At 36.2% G+C, this 27,595-nt stretch overlaps 1 protein-coding gene across 6 annotated transcripts in view; it reads left to right on the forward strand.

Annotated features, from left to right (window-relative positions):
- The first annotated feature begins 841 nt into the window (after window positions 1-841).
- TRPC4 (transient receptor potential cation channel subfamily C member 4) overlaps window positions 842-27,595 on the forward strand; it is a 160,320-nt gene continuing 133,566 nt past the window's right edge. For all 6 annotated transcript variants that reach the window (XM_062195360.1, XM_062195361.1, XM_062195362.1 and 3 more), the window contains exon 1: window positions 842-1,219. In XM_062195360.1, the coding sequence (XP_062051344.1) occupies window positions 842-1,219 (378 nt within the window). The remainder of the gene's footprint in view (window positions 1,220-27,595) is intronic.

Here is a 27,595-nt window from a genome sequence, read left to right on the forward strand (position 1 = left end):
AATGTCATGTGTGTTAATCTACTATTAAAGCATTATTCAAACTAAATTAATTTACTCATAAACATTATTAAGTCTAAAAATATCAGTTAGAACAAATATGCCGTTAGATACTCGGGATGATGTACTCATTTTAATATTAAATAGTAAAGATATGCAAATAAACATGACTTTAATTAAAATAACAAAATAATAAAAAATCAGCTAATTACAAGATGTGAATTGACAGCAATAAAGAACTTATATTTAAAATGTAGTGCATTTTTCTTATAAATTTAAATCATTAAGATGTTACCAAATCAATATAGTTTCCAAGGATCTTATTGTTTTATTTTAAGGTGATAATTAATTTGGAACAGTGATTTAATTTTATCAGATAATTTCCTCATCTTCAACTATATTTTTACCATGACTTCAAATGAATTCATAATGCATAAATTTTTGCCTTGTTTATTCTTCATGATACAAAGGCAATAAAAGGATACTTCAAAATGTTCACAGGAAATGGAATTAAGAGATGAATTTCTTTTGGTGCAAAATAATTTGAAATCCATGCATAGATTTTTTTCATAATACTCATATATTATGAAGTTTTTGAGACTCCTTTTATGGATTCTTGGCAAAAACTATCACTATTTTCCTCTTCGATTTTGTAACTTTTGTTTCCAGATAAATGAAAAGTATTTCTATTGTCTAAGGAAAGAAAAAGCTTAACTCTCATTGCTTAGTTGGCATCATGAGTTGGAAAAGAAATATGATATATAATAGTTTAAATGCATACAAACACTAATCTGTTTATTTTTGTTTATAATTTCAGAAACAAAGAAATAGCATGGCATGAAACATGGCTCAGTTTTATTACAAAAGAAATGTTAATGCTCCCTACAGAGACCGCATCCCTCTGAGGATAGTAAGAGCAGAATCAGAACTCTCACCATCAGAAAAAGCCTATTTGAATGCGGTAGAAAAAGGAGATTATGCAAGTGTCAAGAAATCTCTAGAGGAAGCTGAAATTTATTTTAAAATCAATATTAATTGCATTGATCCTCTTGGAAGAACTGCTCTCCTCATTGCCATTGAAAATGAGAACTTGGAGCTCATTGAACTGCTGTTAAGCTTTAATGTTTATGTTGGAGATGCTCTGTTACATGCAATCAGAAAAGAAGTCGTCGGAGCTGTTGAGCTGTTATTGAACCACAAAAAGCCAAGTGGAGAAAAACAGGTATATGGAAAATACAGTTTTTAATTTATTCTACCTGCAGGTTTCTTTAGATACTGATTTTTCAAAACTTTAAAGAAATATAATCATCAAAATTAGAACTACTATAATAGAAAATTATTATCGAGTATACCCTTCATGTCCTATATTAGCTCGTGCACTTTCTGCCCTGGCAAATCATACATAATTGTGAAAACTAAAGAAGAAAAAACAACGCATATAGACTTCTCATAAATTACAGCATTTCTGTGTAATGCTGCAAATATTATGTTGTTGTGGCTTAATGTGCATGTGTGGGTGTTTTTCTTCTTGTCTTTCATTTTCAAACAATCTACACTATAATTTTATTATTTTCCTATTTACCTGTCCTATGACTATCCAAGGAATACTCAAAAAGTTCATGGAAAATGTGTATTATTAAAAGAAGATTCATGGACTTTAAATTTAACCCAGTTTTTAATTCCATTTTCCATGAACTTATGAAGTACTTTGTGTGTTCTTTAGCAAACTCTAGTGGACCATTTTAAATTGAAATTTAAAGATAAAGGCAAAAATGATTATTAGAAAATAACAGAATTCTGCCTGCAAACCTAAATATATCAAATTTATTAATTACCAAGGTGTACATATATTTTGTCATCAACAGAAAATATATTAAAATGACACATAATTATAAATATTACATATTTTTGTTCTTCTATCCTTAAGGATATGGAGAAATCATAGGCAGGAATGAATAAGGAGTATTTTTTGTCTGTTGAAATCCTTTTGTGTGTTTTTGCTCTTTATCTGCCCCAAATATTGATTCATTTTCTTTTCACATTGAATTCTTCATTTCCCTGCATTCAGGCTAACTGATTAATTGCAAAACTATCATAGATAGGACTGTGGCTTCTAATTGGTCTTTTAAAGTAAATTCTTAAGAAATTGATGTTATTAGAGCTCTTGCAATTTCTACCCTATTTAATAATATGCAAATCTCTATCTCTGCAAATGATAGACTACTATGAGGTGTGACATTCTTTACCAGAAAACTTTTTATGAAAATTCTTGTTGTTAATATAAAGAGAGCTTCATGACTGAGTTTTTCAGAAGCCTGTTTTCTCTGTTTCACATCCATTTACTTCTTCCCTTTACCCTTTTACTGATAAAATACCACTCCACAAAACCATATTTTAGCTTGTTGCTGTCCCAGCTCATTTTTGGTTGTTTCACACATAATTGTTTATAAATTGACTTCTTATGTTGATAAAACTTTGCTGATAAAAAATACCCCTGTGTTTCATCATTTCACACTTGAGCAAAACTTGATTGGAGTAGACGGGTTATAGTGATGTCTAAAGTTACTTTTTTGTTTTATTCTAGTTTTTCATGACTAACGAGTACAGATCAGGTACATGGGGTTGTATAAGAGCATTTTTATCTGCATAAGTTTAAGACATTACTGCCATAACCATCTTTTATTTGGAAATTCATTCTGCAATCATTTCCCTGAAGCATTTACATTTTCTAATAGCACTTATATTCTATTGTATACTGATTGTTTTGTTTATATAGACAACCAAAAGACAAATGGGACTGTGATGTTGACCATTTTGAATTATAGTGTACATATCAAACAAAACTGCCATTAAATGTGTAATTCGGGGGCCAGCACAGTAGCGTAGCAGGTAATGCCGCTGCCTGAAGTGCCAGCATCCCATATGGACGCCGGTTCAAATCCCAGATTCTCCATTTCCAATCCAGCTCCCTGCTAAGGTGTCTGGGAAGGCAGTATAAGACGGCACAAGTCCTTGGGCCCCTGCACCCAAGTGGGAGACCTGGAAGAAGCTCCTGGCTCCTGACTTCAGATCGGCGCAGCTCCGGCCATTGCAGTCAGTTGCGGAGTGGACCAGTGCATGGAAGACTTCTCTCTCTCTCTCTCTCTTTCTCTCTCTCTCTCTGTGTCTCTCTGCCTCTCCTTCTCTCTCTGTGTAGCTTTAACTTTCTAATAAATAAATCTTTAAAAAATGTTTAATTTGTGTACTAAAAAGCCTTTTAGTTCTATTTTCTGGAGAACATTGGCCATCCCTTTCAATATCTCCTTAGTCAATGACATTTGTGCAGATTAGAAGATATCTGCTATTATGAGAGTGTTTTTTGGAAGATGTTTAACTTCTAACCCAAACTCTAGTCTCACAAGTAGGTCTGGCTCCTTAGAGACACTTGATCTGGACCCTGATTATTAATAAAAGGCTGTAAAGGCTTGCAATCTGCCAACAGTCTGAAATATCCCAGGCCATGTGTTTCTGCAAGTTTTCTCTTGTATCAGTCTGCTGGCCAAGAATTCCTTTTCTATTTGTACTTTAGAATTCCTCTTCAGTGAAGGCAGTGAGAATAAACACAAATTGTCTCTTTTTGTTTGAACTTTACAATTTTGAAATAGCAATTCCAATCTACCTCCAAGTTCCTGGTATTTTATACAATGAAAGTGAAAATTTAGCAACTGAAAATGTACACAATATCACACACAAAAGATGTCCTTAGGGCTTGAGCTGTCAAACCCCATTACAGAGTGACTGTTTATCTGTGATTTTTTTTAGAGATTTATTTATTTATAGTCAGAGAGGGAGAGACATAGAGAGAGGGAGACTTTCCATCCTCTGGCTAACTCCCCAAATGACCACAAAGGCATGAGCTGAGCAAGTCCTAAGCAAGAAGCCAGAAGCCAGGAGCTTCTTCCATGTCTCCCACGTGGGTGCAGCAGCCCAAGCACCGGGCTTACCCTCCACTGCTTTCCCAGGCCATTAGCAGAGTACTGGATCTGAAGATGAGCAACTGCAACATGAACCAGTGCCTGTATGGGATGCCAGCACCATAGCGGAGGCTTAGCCTACTATGCCACAGCACTGGCACCTTATCTGTGATTTTCTTAGGTAACACATCTGCTTAATAAGGCTAGCATCTCTTTGAATGGCAGCTTCAGTAAATCAATGTGTTTTAGGGAGCCAGTATGCTTTTGACAGGATTTCATTTTCTTATAAGGTGATATTTTTTGTTAATTCATGTGATTGTTGAAAACTATTTCAGGTATTATTACAACTCTTGCAATATTCATACTCATAGGTATTCCCAAAGATGGTGGAACATATTGTATTAATCTTGTTGAGGTCATTAAAGTCAAGTGATAAAACCTAAAACAATAATGTCCAAGCAGATAAAATAAAAGTGACTTCTATTAAAATAAGAAAATGCCTCAAAAAACTTAGAAAGTGCAATTAAAATATAAGTTTATGGCCGGCGCTGTGGCTCACTAGGCTAATCCTCCGCCTTGCGGCACTGGCACACCGGGTTCTAGTCCCAGTTGGGGCACTGGATTCTGTCCCGGTTGCCCCTCTTCCAGGCCAGCTCTCTGCTGTGGCCAGGGAGTGCAGTGGAGGATGGCCCAAGTGCTTGGGCCCTGCACCCCATGGGAGACCAAGATAAGCACCTGGCTCCTGCCATCGGATCATCGCGGTGCGCCGGCCACAGCGGCCATTGGAGGGTGAACCAAGGACAAAGGAAGACCTTTCTCTCTGTCTCTCTCTCTCACTGTCCACTCTGCCTGTCAAAAAAAAAAAAAAAAAAAGTTTTCCTCGAGATTCACAAACCTACAGGAAAACAAAAAAAAAGAAAAAAAATATAAGTTTATTCTGGTGCAAAAAGCTTTGAAATATGTACTTTTTTCAAAATATGCATTTCCATGAGCTTTATAAGGTCCCTTATATAAATTCAATTTTTTGAACCAAAATAAATTTATCTTTAATGCAATTATCCACATTTTGTTACCATGTACAAAGTCATTCAAATTTTATAAATTACTAAGATTCTAAAATATGATAACTATGCATGTGAAATGCATTCTTTTAGAAATGTGTCATATATCAATTTATTTCACTAGAAAAGATTCAGTGTTCAATGTCATCCTCAGATTGTGGGAGCTATGAGATTTCAAATGCATGTATGTATGCATCAGGTATATTCTCACAGAATAATTTTGTAAGCCTGCTCTGCCAGCTGTTGTGCTGGGTGCCAAGGTGTACTGATAGTTCTGTTCTTCAGGATCTTAAGGCCTATTTATGAAGATAGATACAGAAAAAGTCATGGAAATAGGAATAGAAATAATTATAAAAGAAAAATGAAAGAACAGTAAACACTTAGATAATTATAAAACTAAATAGACTGGATTTGGTAACTACAGTGTATTAAAGATAGACAGCCTAGGATCAGAAGGGACTGACAAGAAGAAAAGGAGAATAGTTTCTAATTTATACCTTGGGATATTTATGCCTTGGGACATCATTTCCTCAATCTGAGACTATGAAAAAATGTTTATGGGACTGGATTAGCTATGTTTAGTTTTTGACTTTTTGATGTTGACATCTAAGAATTAATTAGAAATGTTGGATCTGTGGTATATAGATAAAGACACTAAAGCTCTGTAGCTCTAACACTGATTTTCTCTTCTAACACAAATCGTAGAAATATGTAATTTTTATTATATTAAGTAGAATAGATTTAGATTTTACTAGGTAAATAGATGGACATGGATCATTAAACATTTTCTTATATGTTTAATGTAAAACTTAGTTTGCACATTAGAGTACTGAGTTCTCAGCTTTTTTTTTTTAAACTGCTGTAAAACATTAAAAGAGAAATACTTAGCTTATTTCTGTCAGAGAATCAGTGGCTCGTTACACTCAGCAAGAAGATAGAACATTATGGTTCGTACTGGGAATACTCCCTTGCTAGAATTACACTGATACTCTCTGATGATTTTACTGAACCTTTCTTTAACCTTCCTAGAGCTTTATTTCTCTGGAGGGAATAACTGAGACTGACTTCTTAGCCTCTTTTCCAGTCGACTGATTGGTTACTTGACTTTTAATTATTTCTAGCAGACCTTTCTCTTGAGTATCTTCTAAGGCCAGATTCAATTCCAGTTTCACCTGCTTCAGTAAATGTTTATCAGAAGAATTTGCTTTTGCATTCTTTACTTAGAACACTATTTTTCAAGGGTTAGCACCATCATAATCTTGGAGGCCTTCTTAAAACTAAGATACCTGGACTCTACCCACAGAGTTCCTACCACAGCAAGTCTAGAATGGGATCCCGAGGTTTGTTCAAAAAAATACTCAGGTGATATTAATCCTGACAGTATAGAGGCAACATTTTGAGAAACAATAACTTAGAGGACATTGAAAGTATGGAATAGCTACAGTTGTCTAATTTATACTAGGTGTGTTCAACTACACTACACTACCATGATTTTCAGGAGACACCAATTAATTTCCTTAGATATTATCTATTCATTGCTACTTAATATATGAAGATTTCTAAATTTCAGTAACATCATTATTTTGTTTTCTCTCTTTAAGAAAAAATTGTTAGAAATTATTTATAAATTGAACAGTTAAGAGATGAAGGTATTTTGGATTTAAAACTCTGCTAAAAAGAATATAAGATTTTATCATTGATAGGAATCTTGGAGATCATCTAATCAAATCACTTCATTTTACAAAGGAGTAAAAGTGAACAGAATCCGCTGATCTGCAATTTGGCGTCACTAAAAGAACACCAAATTAATAGCCAGCAAGCAACCTTGATGTAGTCTTGATGATGATGACAATGATAGTAATAATGACAACAAAAATAATAGTACTGGGTAATATTTATTTTGCCAGTCACAATGCCAATAACTGTAGGAAGACCTTTACTTCTGTTGGCTAATTTAATTCTTATATTTTCCTGTGAGGATACGCACTATCATTACCTCAACTTATAGATGGTGAAATGCCAAAAAGGCATAACTGATATTTCCAACATCACAAAGCCAGGAGATAAGAGTGTTGTAACTCAACAGTCCCTGAAAACAATGCTGTGCTGATTATGGATCTATGTATTTCATCAGTTTGAATGTGACTCATTTAAATTCTTAGCTCATTATTATAATTTAGGATACAAATTAAACAAACTTATAAGTTTCTAGACATATTCATACTGTGTTTCGATCCTAAATATAATAAGCAATTTATGATTTAGTTGATCAATAAAAACTAATTGTGACCCTACACATCCTTTGTCATAGCGTTGCACTAATGGATAAAAAATGATTAGAAATGGTGAAATATTATGGGGGGAACACAAAGAGTGTTATTCATCATTTGCAAATTGGACAAGTCTCTGAATTTCCTTATGCCTTGATTTTCTTGTCTGTTAATCAGGAACACCATCTTAATTTGTTCTGCTACTCAATGTCCAATGGTGCTTACAGTTTGAAAAAGTGTTTTTTACAAGGCAACATTTAACAGCAGTATATTGTCTTTCTTACTGTACCATGCCATTATCTCAGACTTTCTATTGACAAACAAATATACTAATAAAGCAAAATATTCTGAGAAGATACAAGTAAGTTTTAGCAACTTATCTTTTAGAGTGCAAGACATCCATTTGTCATTTGAAAAAATGAAATCATTGGAAATAATGTTCAGGGAGAGCAACTGAGAATTTAATTCAATTTGCTCTTTCACTGCCCCTTGCAGTACACTTTTTTTTAAAAAATATATATGCTTTCAATAGATTTTCTAACAGTATTTGTGGCCTTAGAAACATTACCTACTATGTGATCAGAGAATCAAGAAGTCTGAAACAGGAGATTGGCATTAATGTATTAATGCATACGGAGTGGTATTTTTAAAAGATCTTGGATAATTGAATTACAAGTTAAAGATATTTCAGGTGCAAGGCTAGGGAGAAATAGAGAGAGAGAGAGAGAGAGAGAGAGAGAGAGAGAGAGATTTTCCATCCAGTGGCTCACTCCCCAAATGTGTACAATAACCAGGGCTTTGCCAGGATTAAGTCAGGAATCGAAAACTTCATCTGAATTTTACCTTGGAGTTACAGGATCCCAAGCATTTGAGTCACTGTCTGCTGCCTTCCCAAATGTGTAAGTAGGAATGTGGATCAGAAGCTGAGCAATAGGAACTCAGGCCAGTGCTACAATATGTAAAACAAGCATCCCAAATGATAGATTAACCCACTGCATCCCAATAGATGCCCATTATAGTTTATAAACTCCAGTTATGAGATCTCTTCTTAGTAGATCACTTTTCCTTAATGTTTACTCCAGTGGAGGTTATTTCTTTCTTTTTTTAAATTCTTTTTAAATCAATCTTTATTTTATTTATTTTCTATTAACTTTTTGTTTATGTAAAAGGAACAAATTTCATTTATTTAATACATGCAATTTATTTTAAAAGATTTATTTATTTTTCTTGAAAGTCACAGTTACACAGAGAGAGGAGAGGCAGAGAGAGAGACAGAGAGAAAGAGGGAGAGAGAGAGAGAGAGGTCTTCCATCCGTTGGTTCACTCCCCAACTGGCTGCAACAGCCAGAATTGCGCTGATGCGAAGCCAGGTGCCAGGAGCTTCTTCTGGATCTCCCATGCCGGTAGAGTAACTTCCCAGGAGTATAATGGCTGGCCACGTGGTAGATCTATTTTCATATTTGAGTGGAATCATCATATTGTTCTTCCATAACAGTTGTGCTAGTTACATCACCACTAAGAGTATATTTGGGTATCTTATTCCCATATCCTCCCTGGTGCTTGTCATTTTTTTGATTTTTGGATGATACACATTCTAAGTGGGGTAGGATGAAACCTCATGGTAATTTTTATTTTCATTTCCCTAATGGCTAGTGATCATAAACATCTTTTCATGTTTGTTGGCCATTTGTATTTTACCCTTTGAAAAATGTCTGTTCATATCCTTTCCACATTTCTTGACTTGATTGTTTTATTGTTGTTGAGTTTCTTGAGCTACTTATATATCTTGGATATTAATACTTTACCAGATGTATAGTTTGAAAATATTTTCTCCCATTCTGTCAGTTGTCTCTTTACTTTGTTGAGTGTTTTCTTTGTGGTGCAGAATCTTCTCAGCTAGATGTAATTCCATATGTGTATTTTGTCTTTATTGCCTGTTCTTCTGGGGTCTTAGGTCTAGGAAGTCTTTCCTTATGCCAATGAATTGCAGTGTTTCCCCTATGTTTTCCTACATCAATCCAATGGTTTTAGTCTTAGCTTTAGATGCCTGATCATTGCAAATTTATTTTTATATAGGATATACAGTAGGGATCGTTTCATGCTTCTGCATGCAGAGGTACAATTTTGTTGAAGAGGCTGTCCTCTCACCAGGGAGTGATTTTAGCTTGTTTGTCAGAGATTAGTTGGTGGTGGTTATGTGTATTAATTTCTGGGGTTTCTATTCTGTTCCATTTGTCTACATATTTATTTTTGTGCCAGTACCAGGCTGTTTGAGTATATCTGCCTTGCGATATGTCTTGAAATCTGGTATTATGATCTCTCCAGCCTTATACTTATTGTATAGGATTTCTTTAGCTCCCCTGGGTCTCCTATGATTCTATTTGAATTTAAGAATTGTTTTTTCCATATGTGAGAAATCTTTCTTATTTTGATTGGGATCACATTGAATGTATAAATTGCTTTTGGTCAATATGGGCATTTGATGATATTAATTATTTGAACCCATGAATATGGAAGACTTTTTTCTGTGTCTTTTTCTATTTCTTTTTTGATGCTTCATAATTTTCATGGTAATCTTTCATGACCTTGGTCAAACTTATCCCAAGCTATTTAAATTTTTGTAGCTATTGTGAATGGGGTTGATCTTAAGTTTTTTTCTCAGCCATGGCATTGTTTGTTTATACAAATATCATTGATTTTTATGCATTGATTTATAACCCACAACTTTGTAAAACTCTCATAAGTTCCAATAATCTCTTGGTGTATTCTTATGATTCCCTATGTAGAGGATCATGTTGTCTACAAATTGTCTGTGGCCATACAAACCTGATTACATCCAGTTTCTTCTGATCTCAGAAATTTCTTTCTTTTTGTTTTTATTACATTGTGTCTCAGTTAAAATTGTAGAAATTGACAATATATAAACATAAATATAATATATGTATAAACATAACTTAGATATGTATAAACATAACTTAGATACCATCAAAATCAAAGAGAGAGAGAAAGAGAAAAAGATATTTAAAGGAAAGTACTAAAGATATTTATTCTATCTGAAAAATACTTATTCAATTTTGTGACATAGCTGGATAAGTCATCAATTATATTTTCTTTATATTCTAATGTAAGCTCTCAACAAAAAGTTGTTTTATTATTTTCTTAATCTACCATTAACATGAAAAAGATGAAAATTATCTCTAACTTTGATCTTTACTGTGTAATGTAGGCAGTATAAATAAATACTCTCAATGTCTAAAAACCAATTTGAGTCTTATTATTCCACAGCAGGGAGTTTAAAAGCTGTTACAACACAGAGCATAGATTGTGTTTAATCAGCTGGCAAATGGCAATCATGAGAGATCTGAATAATTCTGTTCTAAATGAAAGAATTTTTAGAAGATGGCCTATCCTACTATATTACTATGATAAAGTGGTTTAAGCTAACTGATTACTCTGACACATAAAATAATACACCATTTAACACATTTAACATCACTAGTCACATAGACACTTTATTAGTCTTGCAAAGCAGCAAATCACAGATAAATAATTCCTCTGAAACATGTTCTTTTGCACTTTATTCTCAGCTTATCACTCTTAATATGAAAGTAAAAAACCATTAAATATGAAGTTCGTGGAAAAATGGAGTTAAAAGATGTTTGCTTTAGTATCAATTTTGAAATCCACGCGTAGTTTTCTGCATTATATGCATTTTCCACAAACTGCTTGAAGACCACTTGTAACAATAAAAGTGAAAGGCTTGGGGCCAGCAATGTGGCACAGTGGGTTAAGCTGCTGCCTGTGATACCATCATCCCATATGAGCATTGGTTCAAATCTCAACAGTTCCACTTCAAATGCAGTATCCTGCTAATATAATTGGGAAAGCTTAACTCACTATGGCACAATGTCAGTCCTCAGAATGTTATCTAAGCCATTATTCTTTTTCATACCTTAGGGGACTCCCAAAAGCTGAATATTAATTCATTTAGTGGTTTTCCAGAGATCATGAGTGCTGTTTCATCCCTACTTCCTCCTCCTTCTCCTCTTATTCCTCTTCCTCCTCTTCTTCCTCTTCCCTCCCCTTCCCCCCTTTTCTTCTTGTCTTACTGAGATATTTTAAGTGACCTGCTATCAAGTTCAGATACTCTTTCTTCTTCTTAATCTAGTCTGTTGTTGAGGATTCTTTTACTGTATTTTTTTTGTTTGACCTATTGTTTTCTTCATTTCTAGCATTACCAACTCAGTTCTTTTTTAGTATCTCTCTTTGCTGAATTCCTCATTCATATTATTCATTGATTTATTTGCTTTTTGTAGTTATACAAGGTGAACAAATTTCATGTATTTCATACATAGAGATTTAGGAGCATGGCGATACTTCCTAACCCTCCCTTTCTCCCTCTCATTTCCCCACCCTCCCTCCTCCTTCCTTTATATTCTTTCTTTTAATTTGTTTTCAGATTATTTTATAATCATAAAATTAATCCTCCACTAAGAATTCAACACAAAGTAAGAAGAAAACAATGTTCCCCAACAGTAGAGACAAGGGCTGTAAACAATAATCAGTTCTCAAAATGTCAACTTTAATAATATACATTTTTTGTACTCTACTAGTTACCACAGATCAGGGAAAACATGGTATATGTCTTTTTTGAGGATTACCTTATTTCACTAAGTATATTGGTTTTAAAACTTATTTAACAGTCTCTCTGTATTGAAATGTATAACTTTGAGTAATATTAAAAGAATTCTTTTATCAGGCATTTCTTCATTCTCACCTTCATAGTCTGATAGTGGTGCATTACTGTGTTTCTTCTGAGGAGTCAAATCACCCTGGTTTTTTAATACTTTTTCCACTTCTTTGTTAATTTTTGCATATCTGATCAGTTGTTTCATGTACTAAAGACATTTTCCTGAAGGTGCATCTTTTGATGTGAGTTTGGTAGGGTACCATGGCTTTTCCCCAGTTATATTCTAGATTGTAGTCTTTCTGTGACTTCGTTTGGTATAGTTGATGGTAGCTGTGTAGAGAATCTGGGTACTTCTGAGCCCCTATAGTGCTGCTGGAATCTTTGTCACACAGTTCCCCAGAAATCTCCAGAAGGAGTGATGGAGTTAGAAGCTTGTTAGTGCTAGAAGCAGGTCTTGCTGTTGCTCTGAGTAGACCTGGCATGCAGACATCCAGGCATCACACAAGCCAGGGACTGAGCTATTATGGCTCCACTGATGTTGAGAGAAAGCCAAGCTGTCACCAGGAGCAAGATGAGCTCATATTTCCTGAGCCACTGTCATACTCCAGAGCCATAAAACCAACCCTAACGCTGGCTAGAGCAACTGGGTCTTGCAGTTGCTGGTTAAGGAAATGGTTAGATCTAAAAGAGAGCCCTTAATCTGGGGTGGCAGATCATACACACACCCTAATTTGCTCTCTATGGGAGAAGCCTAGAGTCTTGAGCCACATACTGTGCTAGACAGAGTTCAGTAATATGCACTTCCAACTTCCCAAGTCAGAGCCCCAGTGGAGCAGCACACAGGGCTAGAAGGGGCACAGAAACCCTGGCAACTGTCCATGGGAGTAGTTGGACCTTTGCACTGAACTGTGTGGTGTGAAGAAACCCTGGAAGTTGCATGTGATAGCAGGTTGGAGATCTGAGCTGCATACTGGGCTCATTTGGAAGCAAAAACCCAAGCCAATTGCCCAGTAAGTGACATGCTGCATTGGGCTGGAGGGAGGTGTGGCACACAAATCCTGACATCTGTCCATAGGAAGGGAAGGAACCTGGGTAGGTATACCAAGATGATTGAAATACAGAAATTCTAGCTACTCTTAATGGAAATGGCTGTTGCCCTGAGCAGTGCCACAGCTTGGTCTATAGGATGTTTGCTAGGCTGATGTTGAGAGCAGGTTTGATGCAAGAACATTCTTGAATGTATGCACTGTTTGTACATGCAGACAGTCCCCAGTATGAACAACTTCTAGTGTGCAGCCAGCTAGTATCATGGGAACCCTGACTTGGAATCCTGGTGTTCACATGTTGGAGAAGCAATGAACGATATCCCAAGTTACCTGGGTAGGGGAGGAAGTGGGGACAGATCAATTCCCAAGTAAGAATCTTTACTTCTAGAGGTTGGACCTCCCTAGCTCAGCACTCAGTTTGCTGAGGTGCAGACAGTGTGTGGGCTAGGGTGTTGGACTTGCCCCTGCTTAGGGGTCCAGTTGGGCCCATGATGATATAGTCTTCCTTGCTGGAATGCTAGAATTTCTCTGGGGTCCCTGGGTTGGGGATACGAAAGGCACGTTTCCTTCTTCGAGGTATGCAGTTGTGAGTATCCCAAGTCGCTCTCCTTACTGGGCTCCTGGTCAGTGGTGACTGGATTTTGTCTAGTGAGGGTCATCCCAATAAGATACTCCTGCAGATGGACTCTGCTGAAACTTTTATGCTCACCTTTCCCCTTGCAACAGGGATCTGTCCGGAAAAGGGATCTGGATTTGTTATCGGTTGGCTTTGTTTCTCTCTTTAAGCTGCCATCCCTGGACTTTGTGACCCACTGGGTTCCCGCTATTCCTTGACTGAGTTCAGTGTACTTCCTTGGACACTCAATTCAAGATGTAACTGCTCACTTGAAGCTTTTGCTCTCCTCTGTAGAGGTGGAGGCTAACTCTAGGTCATTATTCAATTCTTTTATGTCTGCTTTTAACCTCATGAAAAATTATATTTATAAAAAGCAAAATGACAACAACAACAATAGAACATTCTCAAGTTATAACACAAACCTCCAAACATGTAGACTTTTCTATTCCACAAAATGAAAATTCAAGGAAGGGCTCTTCTCTGTTTTTAGATAGAGAAACTGAGTCATGTGGGTCTTTTAGGATGGAAGGAGTGAAATATAGTGAAGAAAGTTTAGGGAGAAAAATTTGGCTGTGCATCCCATTTTATCATCTCAGGCAAAACACTTACTCCCTTGAGCCACTGATTTTCTAATAAATAAGAGGAAAATTGCAGTTACTGCTCATCTGGTATTAGAGAGATTAAATAATTAAACCATATATACAAGTCTTTTCACCTTGATGCTATTTGAAAATTGTTAGTCTTACTCCCAAAGCACTTTGTATTTATTGTATTTAATTAAAACATATGTGCATGCAATAGGCTAAAAATTCCTTAAAGCAAAGGCCCTGTGAAGTGTTAGTGCCAATATGAAGAGTGAATTTACATCAAAATAAGAAAAACTAATCTCCAAGATGTGGGCTTTGGTAAAAAGTTTTAGGGAGTCTGTTTTATTAGATTCCTCCAATCCATTATACATTTTGTGATTACACGTAAACATAACATTATGTTTCAGTAAGGGATCTGTTAATTGAATTTCTTCATCAATTATAATACTCTGAACAATTAATCATTTAAGGATAACAGTGATTTAGCTATTATAATTAGTTGAATACATATGGTATTAATATAATTGGGAAATTTAAAAATGCATTTTATGATTAAAATTACTTGTAGCTGTTTTCAATGTGCCTTCCTGTTAACTTGCTACATTCATTTATCCTCTCTGGAAGAAGCATTAGAGATTTATTGTTTTCACATCAGAAACACAATCAAATGGAGATTTATATAGTATATGCCTTTTTATGTATACTATTTTTTAAAAATAAATTATTTTTTGAAAGGCAGTTTTGAAAGGCAGTTAAATCAGAAACTTGAACATAACCCTACCATACAACCCAGCCATCCCACTCCTTGGAATTTACCCAAAGGAATTTAATTTGGCAAATAAAAAAGCCATCTGCACATTAATGTTTATTGCAGCTCAATTCACAATAGCTAAGACCTGGAACCAACCCAAATGCCCATCAACAGTAGACTGGATAAAGAAATTATGGGACATGTACTCCATAGAATACTATACAGCAGTAAGAAACAATGAAACCCAGTCATTTGCAACAAGATGGAGCAATCTGGAAAACATCATGCTGAGTGAATTAAGCCAGTCCCAAAGAGAAAAATATCATTTGTTTTCCCTGATCGGTGACAACTGAGCGCCAAAGAGAAAACCTGTTAAGTGAAATGGACACTATAAGCAACAATGAACTGATCAGCTCCTGTCCTGACTTTAGATGTACAATGTAATACTCTATCCTTTTTAGTATTTGTTGTTGTTGTTGTTGTTCTAGTACTATTGGTTGAACTCAGTAATTAACACACAATTATTCTCAGGTGTTTAAATTTTAACTAAAAAGTGATCCCTGTTAAATCTAAGAGTGGAAAAAGAGAGGGAGGAGATGAACAATTAGGAACATGCTCAATCGGACTGGCCGCAAATGGTGGAGTTAGAAATGTGCAGGGGATTCCAACACAATTCCATCAAGATGGCATGTACCAATGCCATCACACTAGTCCAAGTGATCAATTTCAGCTCACAATTGATAGCTCTGATAGGTCTAAGAGTCAAAGAGATCACACAAACAAGACAAGTATCTGCTAATACTAACTGATAGAATCAAAAAGGGAGAGAAAGATCCAACATGGGAAGTGGGATACACAGCAGACTCATAGGATGGCAGATGTCCTAAACAACACTCCGGCCTCAGAATCAGCCCTCAAGGCATTCAGATCTGGCTGAAGAGCCCATGAGAGTATAGCAGGCATGGAAAGCCAAGATATCATGGAAAAAAAAAAAAAAGACCTAAATGAATGATCTCTGTGAGTGAGATCCCAGTGGAAAGAACGGGGCCATCAAAGAAGGAGGTACCCTTCTCCGAAGGGAGGAGAGAACCTCCACTTTGACTATGACCCTATTGGAATAAGATCAAAGTCAGCGAACTCTAAAGGCTTCCATAGCCCTGGCAACTCATGACTAGAGCCTAGGGAGATTACTGACGCCATGAACAGGAGTGTCAAATTGTTAAGTCAGCAACAGGAGTCACTGTGTACTTACACCCCATGCGGGATCTGTCCCTAATGTGTCGTCTAAAGCCAAGTGATGCTATGACTGGTACTGAAACAGTATTTTTATACTTTGCGTTTCTGTGTGGGCGCAGACTGATGAGGTCTTTGCTAATTATATACTGAAGTGATCTTCTGTATATAAAGAGAATTGGAAATGAAAAAAAAAAAAAAACAACCTGGTGTTAAAATGGAAATGGCATAGAAAATTAATTATTTTGAAAAAAATTATGTAGGATCTCTGTCTTTAATGTGCTGTACATTGCTATTTAATGCTATAATTAGTAATCCAATGGTAGTTTTTTCACTTGATGTTGCTATATGGGCAAAATGTTGAAATCTTTACCTAATATATACTAAACTGATCTTCTGTATACAAAGAGAATTGAAAATGAATCTTTACATGAATGGAAGGGGAAAGGGAGCGGGAGGGGGGAGGGTTGCGGGCGGGAGGGAAGTTATGGGAGGGGGGAAGCCATTGTAACCCATAAGCTATACTTTGGAAATTTATATTCATTAAATAAAAGTTTAATAAAAAAAAACATTCACATGGAAAAAAAATAAATTATTTTTTGAAAGAGAGAAAGAGCACAAGAGAGATATCTTCCATCCACTGGTTCACTCCTGAAATGTCCACAATGGCCAGAGCTGGGCCAAGCCAAAGCCAGGAGCCAGGACCTCAAACTGGGTCTCTCTCCTGGGGGGCAGGGGCTCAAGTACTTGGACAAGCATTAGCTACCTTCCCAGTTGTGTTAGCTGAAAGAATGGGAAGTAGAATAACCAGTACTTGAACCTGTACTCTGATTGGGGTGCTGTCATCATAGGCAGGGATCTATCAGCTAAGCCACAATACTGGTCCTTAGAGAGTATATAATTTGAAATGTTCTTTTTAAGAAACTTTTTAAGAGTTTGGAAAAAAGTGTTTTCATTTTAATTTTCAATGCTATAATTTATGTTTTGCACACATACTTTTTTTTTGGCATCAATTTCTTGATATGTCAGCATTGTGAGTCACTATAGGTTGAATCATTTATTATAAACACCTGACAATAATTCTGAACTGTGAGCTTTGAACATGGGAGAGTTGACTTATAGAATATAATACAACCTTCTGAGAGATTGCTTGAACATACGCAGGTGGTGTGGGTGATTTCACAAGGGTGAAATTGATAGTTGCAAACTTATCAACTGAATTCTTGATCTCTTTTCTATGAAATGTGATAATGAGTGAGTGAAATGACTTTTACTTTGCATGATTCCCACTCTCATGTGTAATCCAATTGCAACATCCCTTCTTGGTATCTGGAATTTCTGAGTCTCAAGGGAAAGTAGATAATTTTGTTTAACTTGGAGATGTAAGCTTAATCCTTAAGCAACATCAGTGCTACTAACAGATGTATATAAACACATATATGAATTTTTGAAACAATAATGTCATAATTTAAAATAAAATATAAATTAGAAATAATTGTCCATTATTTAGACTATATTCTGTGTATTTTCCACTCTAAAATATAGGACATCTTCAGTTAGCAATGTACTAATTATTTTAAATCAAAAATACAAAATTTCACAAAGCAAATAGGTAAAAGTAAATTGTAAATACGTATTTCATCATGGTCATTATAGATCAAGAGATGATGCCAAAAACTGTTAATTAGAATTGTGTATTACAATGTGCCAAGCATTATTTTATAGGAACATTCTTTTTTTAAAGGATTTATTTATTTATTTGAAAGTCAGAGCTACAGAGAGAGAGGGAGACACACACACATGGTGGGTGGGGGGAGAGAGAAAGAAATATCTTCCATCTACTGGTTCACCTCCCAAAAGGCCACAATGGCCAGGGTTGAGCCAGGCCAAAGCCAGGAGCAAGACCTTCATTTGGATCTCCCATGTAGGTGTCAAGGGCCCAAGCACTTGGGCATCCTTCACTGCTTTTCTCAGGCACATTAGTAGGGAACTGGATCAGAAGTGGAACAGCTGGGACTCAAACTGGCACCCATGTAGGATGATGGCATTGAAGGTGGAGGGCTTATCTGCTATGCCACAACAGTGTCCCCAAGACCAATCTACATAGTTAACCTCATTTAAACCTCATAACAAACTTTATGATAAATTATTTTACTATCATCATTTAAAAAGATAAGTCAACTTTCCCAAGTCATTATTAATAACAAGTGCAGTCATCCTATCCATTGGTTTATTGGTCAGGAATTTGTTCTTGGACACTGCCTCCCTAGCACTTTAAATTTCAAAATTCATGAATGTTCAAGTACCTTACATAAAATGACATAGTATCCGCAGATAACCTACATAATCCTATATGCTTTTAAATCATATCTAGATTAATTATAATATTTAGTATAAGTGTTGTGTAAATCATTATTGTATACTGTTTAGAAAAAAAATGAAATCCTATTTATGGTCAGTACATGCACCAGTTTTTTCACATATTTTCAATCAATGGTTAGTCTAATTTACAGATAGAGCTGAGGATATCTAAACTGCTAATTGCCCCTCCAGCATCCAAGTAGACACTACTAATGAGTTGAAGAGTAAATTCTTGCTCAAGCTAATTGCAGCCTTCACATCTTCTTGAATAATTGTCTAAGCAATTGCTCAAAATAACGGAGGTTAAATCAGTAAGGAATAAATGCAAGTACATAAGTGCGGTATATAAGAAACTTGTGTCATCAACTGTCTGACAGGAGTTTATTTCATTGATTCCTTTCACCTACACTAACCTGTTATCAATAAAGAATTTGAGGCTCAGAGCAATTGAACAACTTGCCCACATGAGATTTGAATGTTTGGTTTGCTTTCATAGCCTTTATTCTTCCTTTCCTAAATTGCCTACTTACTTTGGCCACCACAGGTCTAGCAATCTTAGCCTTTCAGAATATAAAGCAGTCTAGAAATAAAACTTTGTTCATGGCAACATAGGAAAATTTGTCCTTGCCCTTGACTCTGAAAAAGTGTCCTGAAAAATCCTTCTATCACAGACTCTTGACTGAAACTTAGCCATCAAATTTACCAATTTAACAAAACCGATTATCCAATTTTCTCAATTTCTGCTGGATTGTTGTAGGAAGAGATTGGCAGTAATAAAGGAGATGTTGCTGGCACATTGAGAAATTGCTGGGGAGAGGGAGGTGAGAACAGCACATGAACAAGAGTGTAGGAGATTAATGTCAAGCAATGCACTTTTCAATATGATCCTGCAGTGGGGCCTGACACAACAGAGTGAGAGCCTCTGGCAGGATCTTGTTTCTCAACTGAAACTGACAGCTGAGACTCAGGGCAGAAAGACCTGACCTCCCATGCTGGAGCAGGTTATTTTTCAGACAAATGCAAGTCCTTTTCATTTAGGGATGAGATAAATTATGGGACACTGATCGAGTTCAATATACCTCTCTTTGCTGCCATTGTTTCCTGTATACTTCTTCATGTCTCTGAGATACGTTGAAAATGTGTAGACCCTTTCCACATTTTGTGAACTTCACAAATGCATACATACTGGTGAGTGACTGTGTGTTTTACTGATATGTACACCCATATAGGCATAGAATAAATGCATTAAATCATGCATTTCCTCTTTATCTTATTTAAAATTTCCCCTCACTCTTCACTGATAGGCATAGCAGCCTCAACTAAAAGTTTTCTCCTTTTTCTCAATATACTCACTGTGTGTGTGTGTGTGTGTGATTTATGTCTATGTAATTTGGAAAGAAGCATATAACGGCTTTGGGGAAAAGGTAGTCAATGTGTTGAGCATGTAGTTACCAGCTGCAGTTGGAGCCTTCTGGAAAGCAGTTGCCTCACAAAAGCCCACAGACTTGTTTTGAGGTGACCAGAGAAACAGTGATCTCTTATTCCCCTTTGGGTACAAAGATGACCCCTATCCAACCTGACTTCTTCTGTAAAGAAATGGTCCTTTGGAGGCATGTGAACCCTTGAAATCTCTTCTTTACTGTTTCTGATACTGAAGAAATTCTGCATCATGTCACGTCTGGTTCTCACCTCTGTCTTAAATATTGTTTTCCTTTCCTTCCTTTATATACACCCAACAGCCTTTTAGACATGTGGCATATGTTCAATACCTGTTGGATAAATTTAATAAAAATGAACTAGAGACTCCAAAAACACTTGCTAATGTCTAATATTAACTTTCCTATTCCTTAGGTTAAAAAAGCAATCTTGCCAGTTAAAACTTACTCTTTCTTTACCTCCACCTTCTTTATAAATATTTACAAACAAACATGCACATGTCACACATACACACAAAATCCTCTTTCATAATAAAAATAGGGAAAATGAAATTTCCTTAAAATCATACCTAGTTTCCTGGTTTTGGAATAAATGTAAAAGGAAATCTGGTGCAATCACACATATAGTGCTTCTTTTCCATGCTAAGCATTTTTCTTTAAATTAAAAATATTTATTTATGACAGAGAGAGAGAGCACAGTCTCAACTGCTGGTTCACTTCTGAAATGCCTCCAAAGGCAGAGACCAAGAGAGGGCAGAGCTGGGAATACAACTCAGGTGCTCCATGAGGGTGGCAGAGATCCATCTCATTATCATCTACTGTCTCTCATGGTTTACATTACAGAAAGCCAGAATCAGGAACTGGGTATCAAATCCAGGTATTCCAATGTGGAACGTGGATATCCTAACCAGCATTTTAACTACTAAACTAAAGGTCTTCAAACACGCTAAGCATTCTTGCAGCACATTCATTCTCTTCTGTTCCTTCTTCAGCTTCTTCAGACACAGCAGCAAGGAAAGCAACTCATAATGGGGAGAAACATAGGAAGGTGAGGAGGATGACGTAGGTGACAAGAGTTTCCATAAAAGAATCATGTGTTTCCTTATTTCTTTTTACTCATTTTATCTTTAGCTTCTTTGCCTTTAATGACCAAAATAATAATACAATATAATTTCAAAGCTTTGACCTTGATACATCTAATCTAGCAATCAATTACAGTTTCAACATAAATAAAAATAATTACATTTATCATGCACCCTAACTTATTCTGTTTTTATACAATATTGGTTTTCCAGTTGCATTATATACAACATGGTTTATGGGAGTAGGGGAATAGTGCCTAATGCCTAAGAAATAGACACACAAACTTATGTAAGACACAGAAACTGTAGAAATTCAACAGCAATGAAAACAGATGAAGACCAATGCCATTGTGTTTCCGTGATCCATGGTAAAATTGTAAGTTAGTATTTGGAGATCACTGTAAAAAATTGACACGTTAGGTGGATTTTCCTATAATCAATATGAAACATTTTTCTGAAATGCTAATATATAATTATTAGCTTTATCTATCAATGAAATGCATAAACTTTTTTTGTTTTTTATTTTTTATTTTAATTGTTTTATCTAGTAAATATACATTTCCAAAGTACAGTTTATGGATTACAATGGCTTTCCCCACCCCATAATTTCCCTCCTACCCACACCACCCCATCTCCCGCTCCCTCTCCCATTCCATTCACATCAAGATTTATTTTCAATTCTCTTTATATACAGAAGATCGATTCTGTATATAATTAGTAAAGATTTCATCAGTTTGCACCCACGCAGAAACACAAAGTGTAAAAATACTGTTTCAGTACTAGTTATAGCATCACTGCACATTAGACAACACATTAAGGACAGATCCCACATGGGATGTAAGTACACAGTGACTCCTGTTGCTGACTTAACAATTTGACACTCTTGTTTATGGCATCAGTAATCTCCCTAGGTTAGAGATATGATTTGCCAAGGCTATGGAAGCCTTTTGAGCTCACTGATTTCAATCTTATTCAGACAGGGTCATAGTCAAAGTGGAAGTTCTCTCCTCCCTTCAGAGAAAGGTACCTCCTTCTTTGATGGCACCATTCTTTCCACTGGGATCTCACTTGCAGAGATCTTTCATTTAGGACTTCTTTTTTTTTTTTCCAGAGTGTCTTGGCTTTCGATGCCTAAAATACTCTCATGGGCTCTTCAGCCAGATCCGAATGCCTTAAGGGCTGATTCTGAGGCCAGAGTGCTATTTGGGACATCTGCCATTCTATGAGTCTGCTGTGTATCCTGCTTCCCATGTTGGATCGTTCTCTCCCTTTTTGATTCTATCAGTTAGTATTCGCAGACACTAGTCTTGTTTGTGTGATCCCTTTGACTCTTAGACCTATCAGTGTAATCAATTGTGAACTGAAGTTGATCACTTGGACTAGTCAGATGGCATTGGTACATGCAATCTTGATGAGATTGTATTGGAATCCCCTGGCACATTTCTTTCCCCACCATTGGGGGCAAGTCTGATTGAGCATGTCCCAAATTGTACATCTCCTCCCTCTCTTATTCCCACTCTTATATTTAACAGGGATCACTTTTCAGTTAAAATTTAAACACCTGAGAATAATTGTGTGTTAATTACAGAGTTCAACCAATAGTACTAGAACAAAAAAATACTAAAATAGATAAAGTATTACATTGTACATCAACAGTCAGGACAAGAGCTGATCAAGTCACTGTTTCTTATAGTGTCCATTTCACTACAACAGCTTTCCCCTTTGGTGCTCAGTTAGTTGTTGCCGATCAGGGAGAACATATGATATTTGTCCCTTTGGGACTGGCTTAATTCACTCAGCATAATGTTTTCCAGATTCCTCCATCTTGTTGCAAAGGACCAGATTTCCTTGTTTTTTACTGCTGTATAGTATTCTATAAAGTACATGTCCCATAATTTCTTTATCCAGTCTACTGTTGATGGGCATTTGGGTTGGTTCCAGATCTTAACTATTGTGAATTGAGCTGCAATAAACTTTAAGGTGCAGACAGCTTTTTTGTTTGCCAATTTAATTTCCTTTGGGTAAATTCCAAGGAGTGGGATGGCTGGGTTGTATGGTAAGGTTATATTCAGGTTTCTGAGGAATCTCCAGACTGACTTCCATAGTGGCTTAACCAATTTGCATTCCCACCAACAGTGGGTTAGTGTCCCTTTTTCCTCACATCCTCGCCAGCATCTGTTGTTGGTAGATTTCTGAATCTGAGCCATTCTCACTGGGGTGAGGTGAAACCTCATTGTGGTTTTGATTTGCATTTCCCTGATTGCTAGTGATCTTGAACATTTTTTCATGTGTCTGTTGGCCATTTGGATTTCCTCTTTCGAAAAATGTCTATTGAGGTCCTTGGCCCATCTCTTAAGTGGGTTGTTTGTTTTGATGTTGTGGAATTTCTTGATTTCTTTGTAGATTTGGTTATCAACCCTTTATCTGTTGCATAGTTTGCAAATATTTTTTCCCATTCTGTCGGTTGTCTCTTCACTTTCCTGACTGTTTCTTTTGAAGAACAGAAACTTCTCAATTGTTGCAATCCCAAATGTTAATTTTTGCTTTGACTCCCTGTGATTCTGGGTTCTTTTCCAAGAAGTCTTTGCCAGTACCTATATCTAGCAGGGTTTCTCCAATGCTCTCTAATAATTTGAAGGTGTCGGGTTGTAGATTTAAATCTTTAATACATGTTCAGTGAATTTTTGTATAAGGTGAAAGGTAGAGGTCTTGCTTCATGATTCTACATGTGGACATCCAATTTTCTCAGCACCATTTATTGAATAGACTGTCCTTACTCCAGGGATTGGTTTTGGATCCTTGATCAAATATAAGTTGGTTGTAAGTGTTTGGATTGATTTCTGGTGTTTCCATTCTGTTCCATTGGTCTATCCATCTGTTTCTGTACCAGTACCATGCTGTTTTGATAACAACTGCCCTGTAGTATGTCCTGAAATCTGGTTTTGTGATGCCTCTGGCTTTGTTTTTGTTGTACCAGATTGCTTTAACTATTCAAGGTCTCCTGTGTCTCCATATGAATTTCAGCATCATTTTTCCAGATCTGAGAAGAATGTCTTCGGTATTTTGAATGGTATTGCATTGAATCTATAAATTGATTTTGGGAGAATGGGCATTTTGATGGTATTGATTCTTCTAATCCATGAGCATGGAAGATTTTTCCATTTTTTGGTATCATCTTCTATTTCTTTCTGTAAGGTTTTGTAATTTTCATCGTACAGATCTTTAACGTCCTTGGTTAAGTTTATTCCAAGGTATTTGATTGTTTTTGTAGCTATTGTGAATGGGATTGACCTTAGAAGTTCTTCCTCAGCTGTGGCATTGCCTGTGTATACAAAGGCTGTTGATTTTTGTGCATTGATTTTATATCCTGCTACTTTACCAAACTCTTCTATGAGTTCCAATAGGCTCTTAGTAGAGTTCTTTGGATCCCCTAAATAAAGAATCATATCATCTGCAAAGAGGGATAGTTTGAGTTCTTCCTTTCCAATTTGTATCCTTTAATTTCTTTTCCTTGCCTAATAGCTCTGGCTAAAAGTTCCAGAACTATATTGAATAGCAGTGGTGAGAGAGGGCATCCCTGTCTGGTACCAGATCTCAGTGGAAATGCTTCCAACTTTTCCCCATTCAATAGGATGTTGGCCGTGGGTTTTTCATAAATTGCTTTGATTGTATTGAGGAATGTTCCTTCCATACCCAGTTTGCTTAGAGTTTTCATCATGAAAGGGTGTTGTATTTTGTCAAATGCTTTCTCTGTGTCTATTGAGATAATCATATGGTTTTTCTTCTGCAGTCTGTTAATGTGGTGTATCACATTGATTGTTTTGCGAACATTGAACCATCCTGCATACCAGGGATAAATCCCACTTGGTCTGGTTGGATGATTTTTCTGATGTATTGTTCCATTCTATTGGCCAGAATTTTATTGAGGATTTTTGCATCTATGTTTATCAGGGATATTGGTCTGTAATTCTCTTTCAATGCTGCATCTTTTTCCGGCTTAGGAATTAAGGTGATGCTGGCTTCATAGAAAGAATTTGGGAGGATGCCCTCTTTTTCGATTGTTATGAATAGTTTGAGAAGAATTGGAGTTAGATCTTCCTTAAATGTTTGGTAGAATTCAGCAGTGAATCCATCTGGTCCTGGGCTTTTCTTTGTTGGGAGGGCCTTTATTATTGTTTCAATTTCTGTCTCAGTCATGGGTCTGTTTAGGTTTTCTATGTCTTCCTAGTTCAATTTAGGTAGGTTGCATGTGTCCAGGAATCTGTCCATTTCTGATAGATTTCCCTGTTTGCTGGCCTACAAGTCCTTGTAGTAATTTCTGATGATTCTTTTATTTCTGTGGTGTCTGTTGTTACGTTTCCATTTTCATCTCTGATTTTATTGATTTGGATCTTTTCTGTTCTTTTTTTAGTTAGTTGGGCCATTGGGGTGTCAATTTTGTTTATTTTTTCAAAAAACCAGCTCCTCATTTGGCTGATTTTTTGTAATTTTTTTTTTTGGGGGGATTCAATCCTGTTGATTTCTTCTCTGATTTTAATTATTTCTCTTCTCCTACTAGATTTGGGTCTGGTTTCCTGCAGATTTTCTAGATCCTTGAGATGTCTTGAAAGCTCATCTATTTGGTGCCTTTCCAATTTCTTGATGTAGGCACCTATTGATATAAACTTTCCTCTTAACACTGCTTTTGTTGTATCCCATAGGTTTTGGTATGTTGTGCTTTTATCCTCATTTACTTCCAGGAATTTTTTGATTTCTCTTTTGATTTCTTCTATGACCCATTGTTCATTCAGGAGCATGTTGTTCAATCTCCATGTGTTTGCATATGATCTAGGGATTCCTGAGTTGCTAATTTCCAACTTCATTCCTCTATGGTCTGAGAAGCTTCATCGTATAATTCTAATTCTTTTGATTTTGATAAGACTTGCTTTATGGCCTAGTATGTGGTCAGTCCTAGAGAAGGTTCCATGTACTGCTGAGAAGAATGTAAATTCTTTATGTGTAAGGTGAAAAGTTCTGTAGGTATCTGTTAGATCTATTTGGGCGATAGTGTCATTTAAATCTACTGTCTCATTGTTGATCTGTCCTGTTGATCTGTCTATTCCTGAGAGTGGAGTATTGAAGTCCCCCACTACTATTGTATTGGAGTCTAAGTCTCCCTTTAAGTCCCTTAACAAGTCTTTTAAATAAACCAGTGCCCTGTAATTAGGTGCATATACATTGATAATTGTTATATCTTCCTGTTGAATGGATCCCTTAATCATTATATAGTGCCCCTCTTTGTCTCTCTTAACAGTTTTTGTGTTAAAGTTTATGTTGTCTGATATTAAGATGGCTACGCCTGCTCTTTTTTCATTTCTGTTGGCATGGTATATCTTTTTCCACTTTCAGTCTGTATGCATCTTTGTTGGAAAGATGTGTTTCTTGTAAGCAGCAAATAGATGGGTTTTGTTCCTTAACCCAATCAGCCAATCTGTGTCTTTTAACTGGACAGTTGAGGCCATTAACGTTCAATGTGACTATGGATAAGTAGTAACTTTGCCCTGCCATTTGCCGAAGATATTTTCTAATATATGCTTTGAACTTCCTGTGATCCTTTGCTGTGAGGTTTCCTTCCTTTACCTTCTTTCATATTGGTGACCGTGTTTCTCTGTTTCTGCGTGTAATACATCTTTAAGAATCTTTTGCAGGGCTGGACGAGTGGCAACAAATTCTTTCAATTTCTGTTTGCTATGAAAGGTCTTTATTTCACCTTCATTCACAAATTATATATTCAGGATATAATATTGTGGGCTGGCAGTTTTTCTCTCTTAGCACCTGGGCTATGTCTCGCCATTCCCTTCTAGCTTGTAGGGTTTCTGATGAGAAGTCTGCTGTGAGTCTAATCAGAGATCCTCTGAGAGTAATCTGATATTTCTCTCTTGCACATTTTAGAATCTTTTCTTTATGTTTCACTGTGGTGAGTTTAATTACAACGTGTCATGGTGAGGATCTCTTTTGGTCATGTTTACTAAGGGTTCTATGAGCTTCCTGTACTAGAATGTCTCTGTCCTTCTCCAGACCCGGGAAGTTCACTGCAAGTATCTCACTAAAAAGGCCTTCTAATCCTTTCTCTCTCTCCATGCCTTCAGGAACTCCTAGAACCCGAATGTTGGGTTTTTTAATAGTATCCTGTAGATTCCCAACAATATTTTTAGGTTTCTAATTTCCTCTTCTTTTCTTTGGTTTGTATACTTTCCTGTGCTCTGTTTTCTAAGAATGATATTCTCTCTTCTGTTTCACTGACTCTGTTTTTAAGGCTCTCTAATTTGTTTTTCATTTGATCTATTGTGTTCTTCATTTCATTTTGATTTCTCTTCACTATCACACTTTCCTGTTCTACTAGTTTCTGTGTTTCATTTTGATTCCTCCTTAAGATTTCATTTTCTCAAAGATTTTCTATCCTGTCCAATGAGGAATTCCATACCTCAAGCATTTGTTTTTGAAGATTTCTAATTGTTCTTATCATAAATATT

The sequence above is a fragment of the Lepus europaeus genome, chromosome 6, assembly GCF_033115175.1.
Source record: "Lepus europaeus isolate LE1 chromosome 6, mLepTim1.pri, whole genome shotgun sequence".
In the NCBI taxonomy this organism is placed as follows: Eukaryota; Metazoa; Chordata; class Mammalia; order Lagomorpha; family Leporidae; genus Lepus; species Lepus europaeus.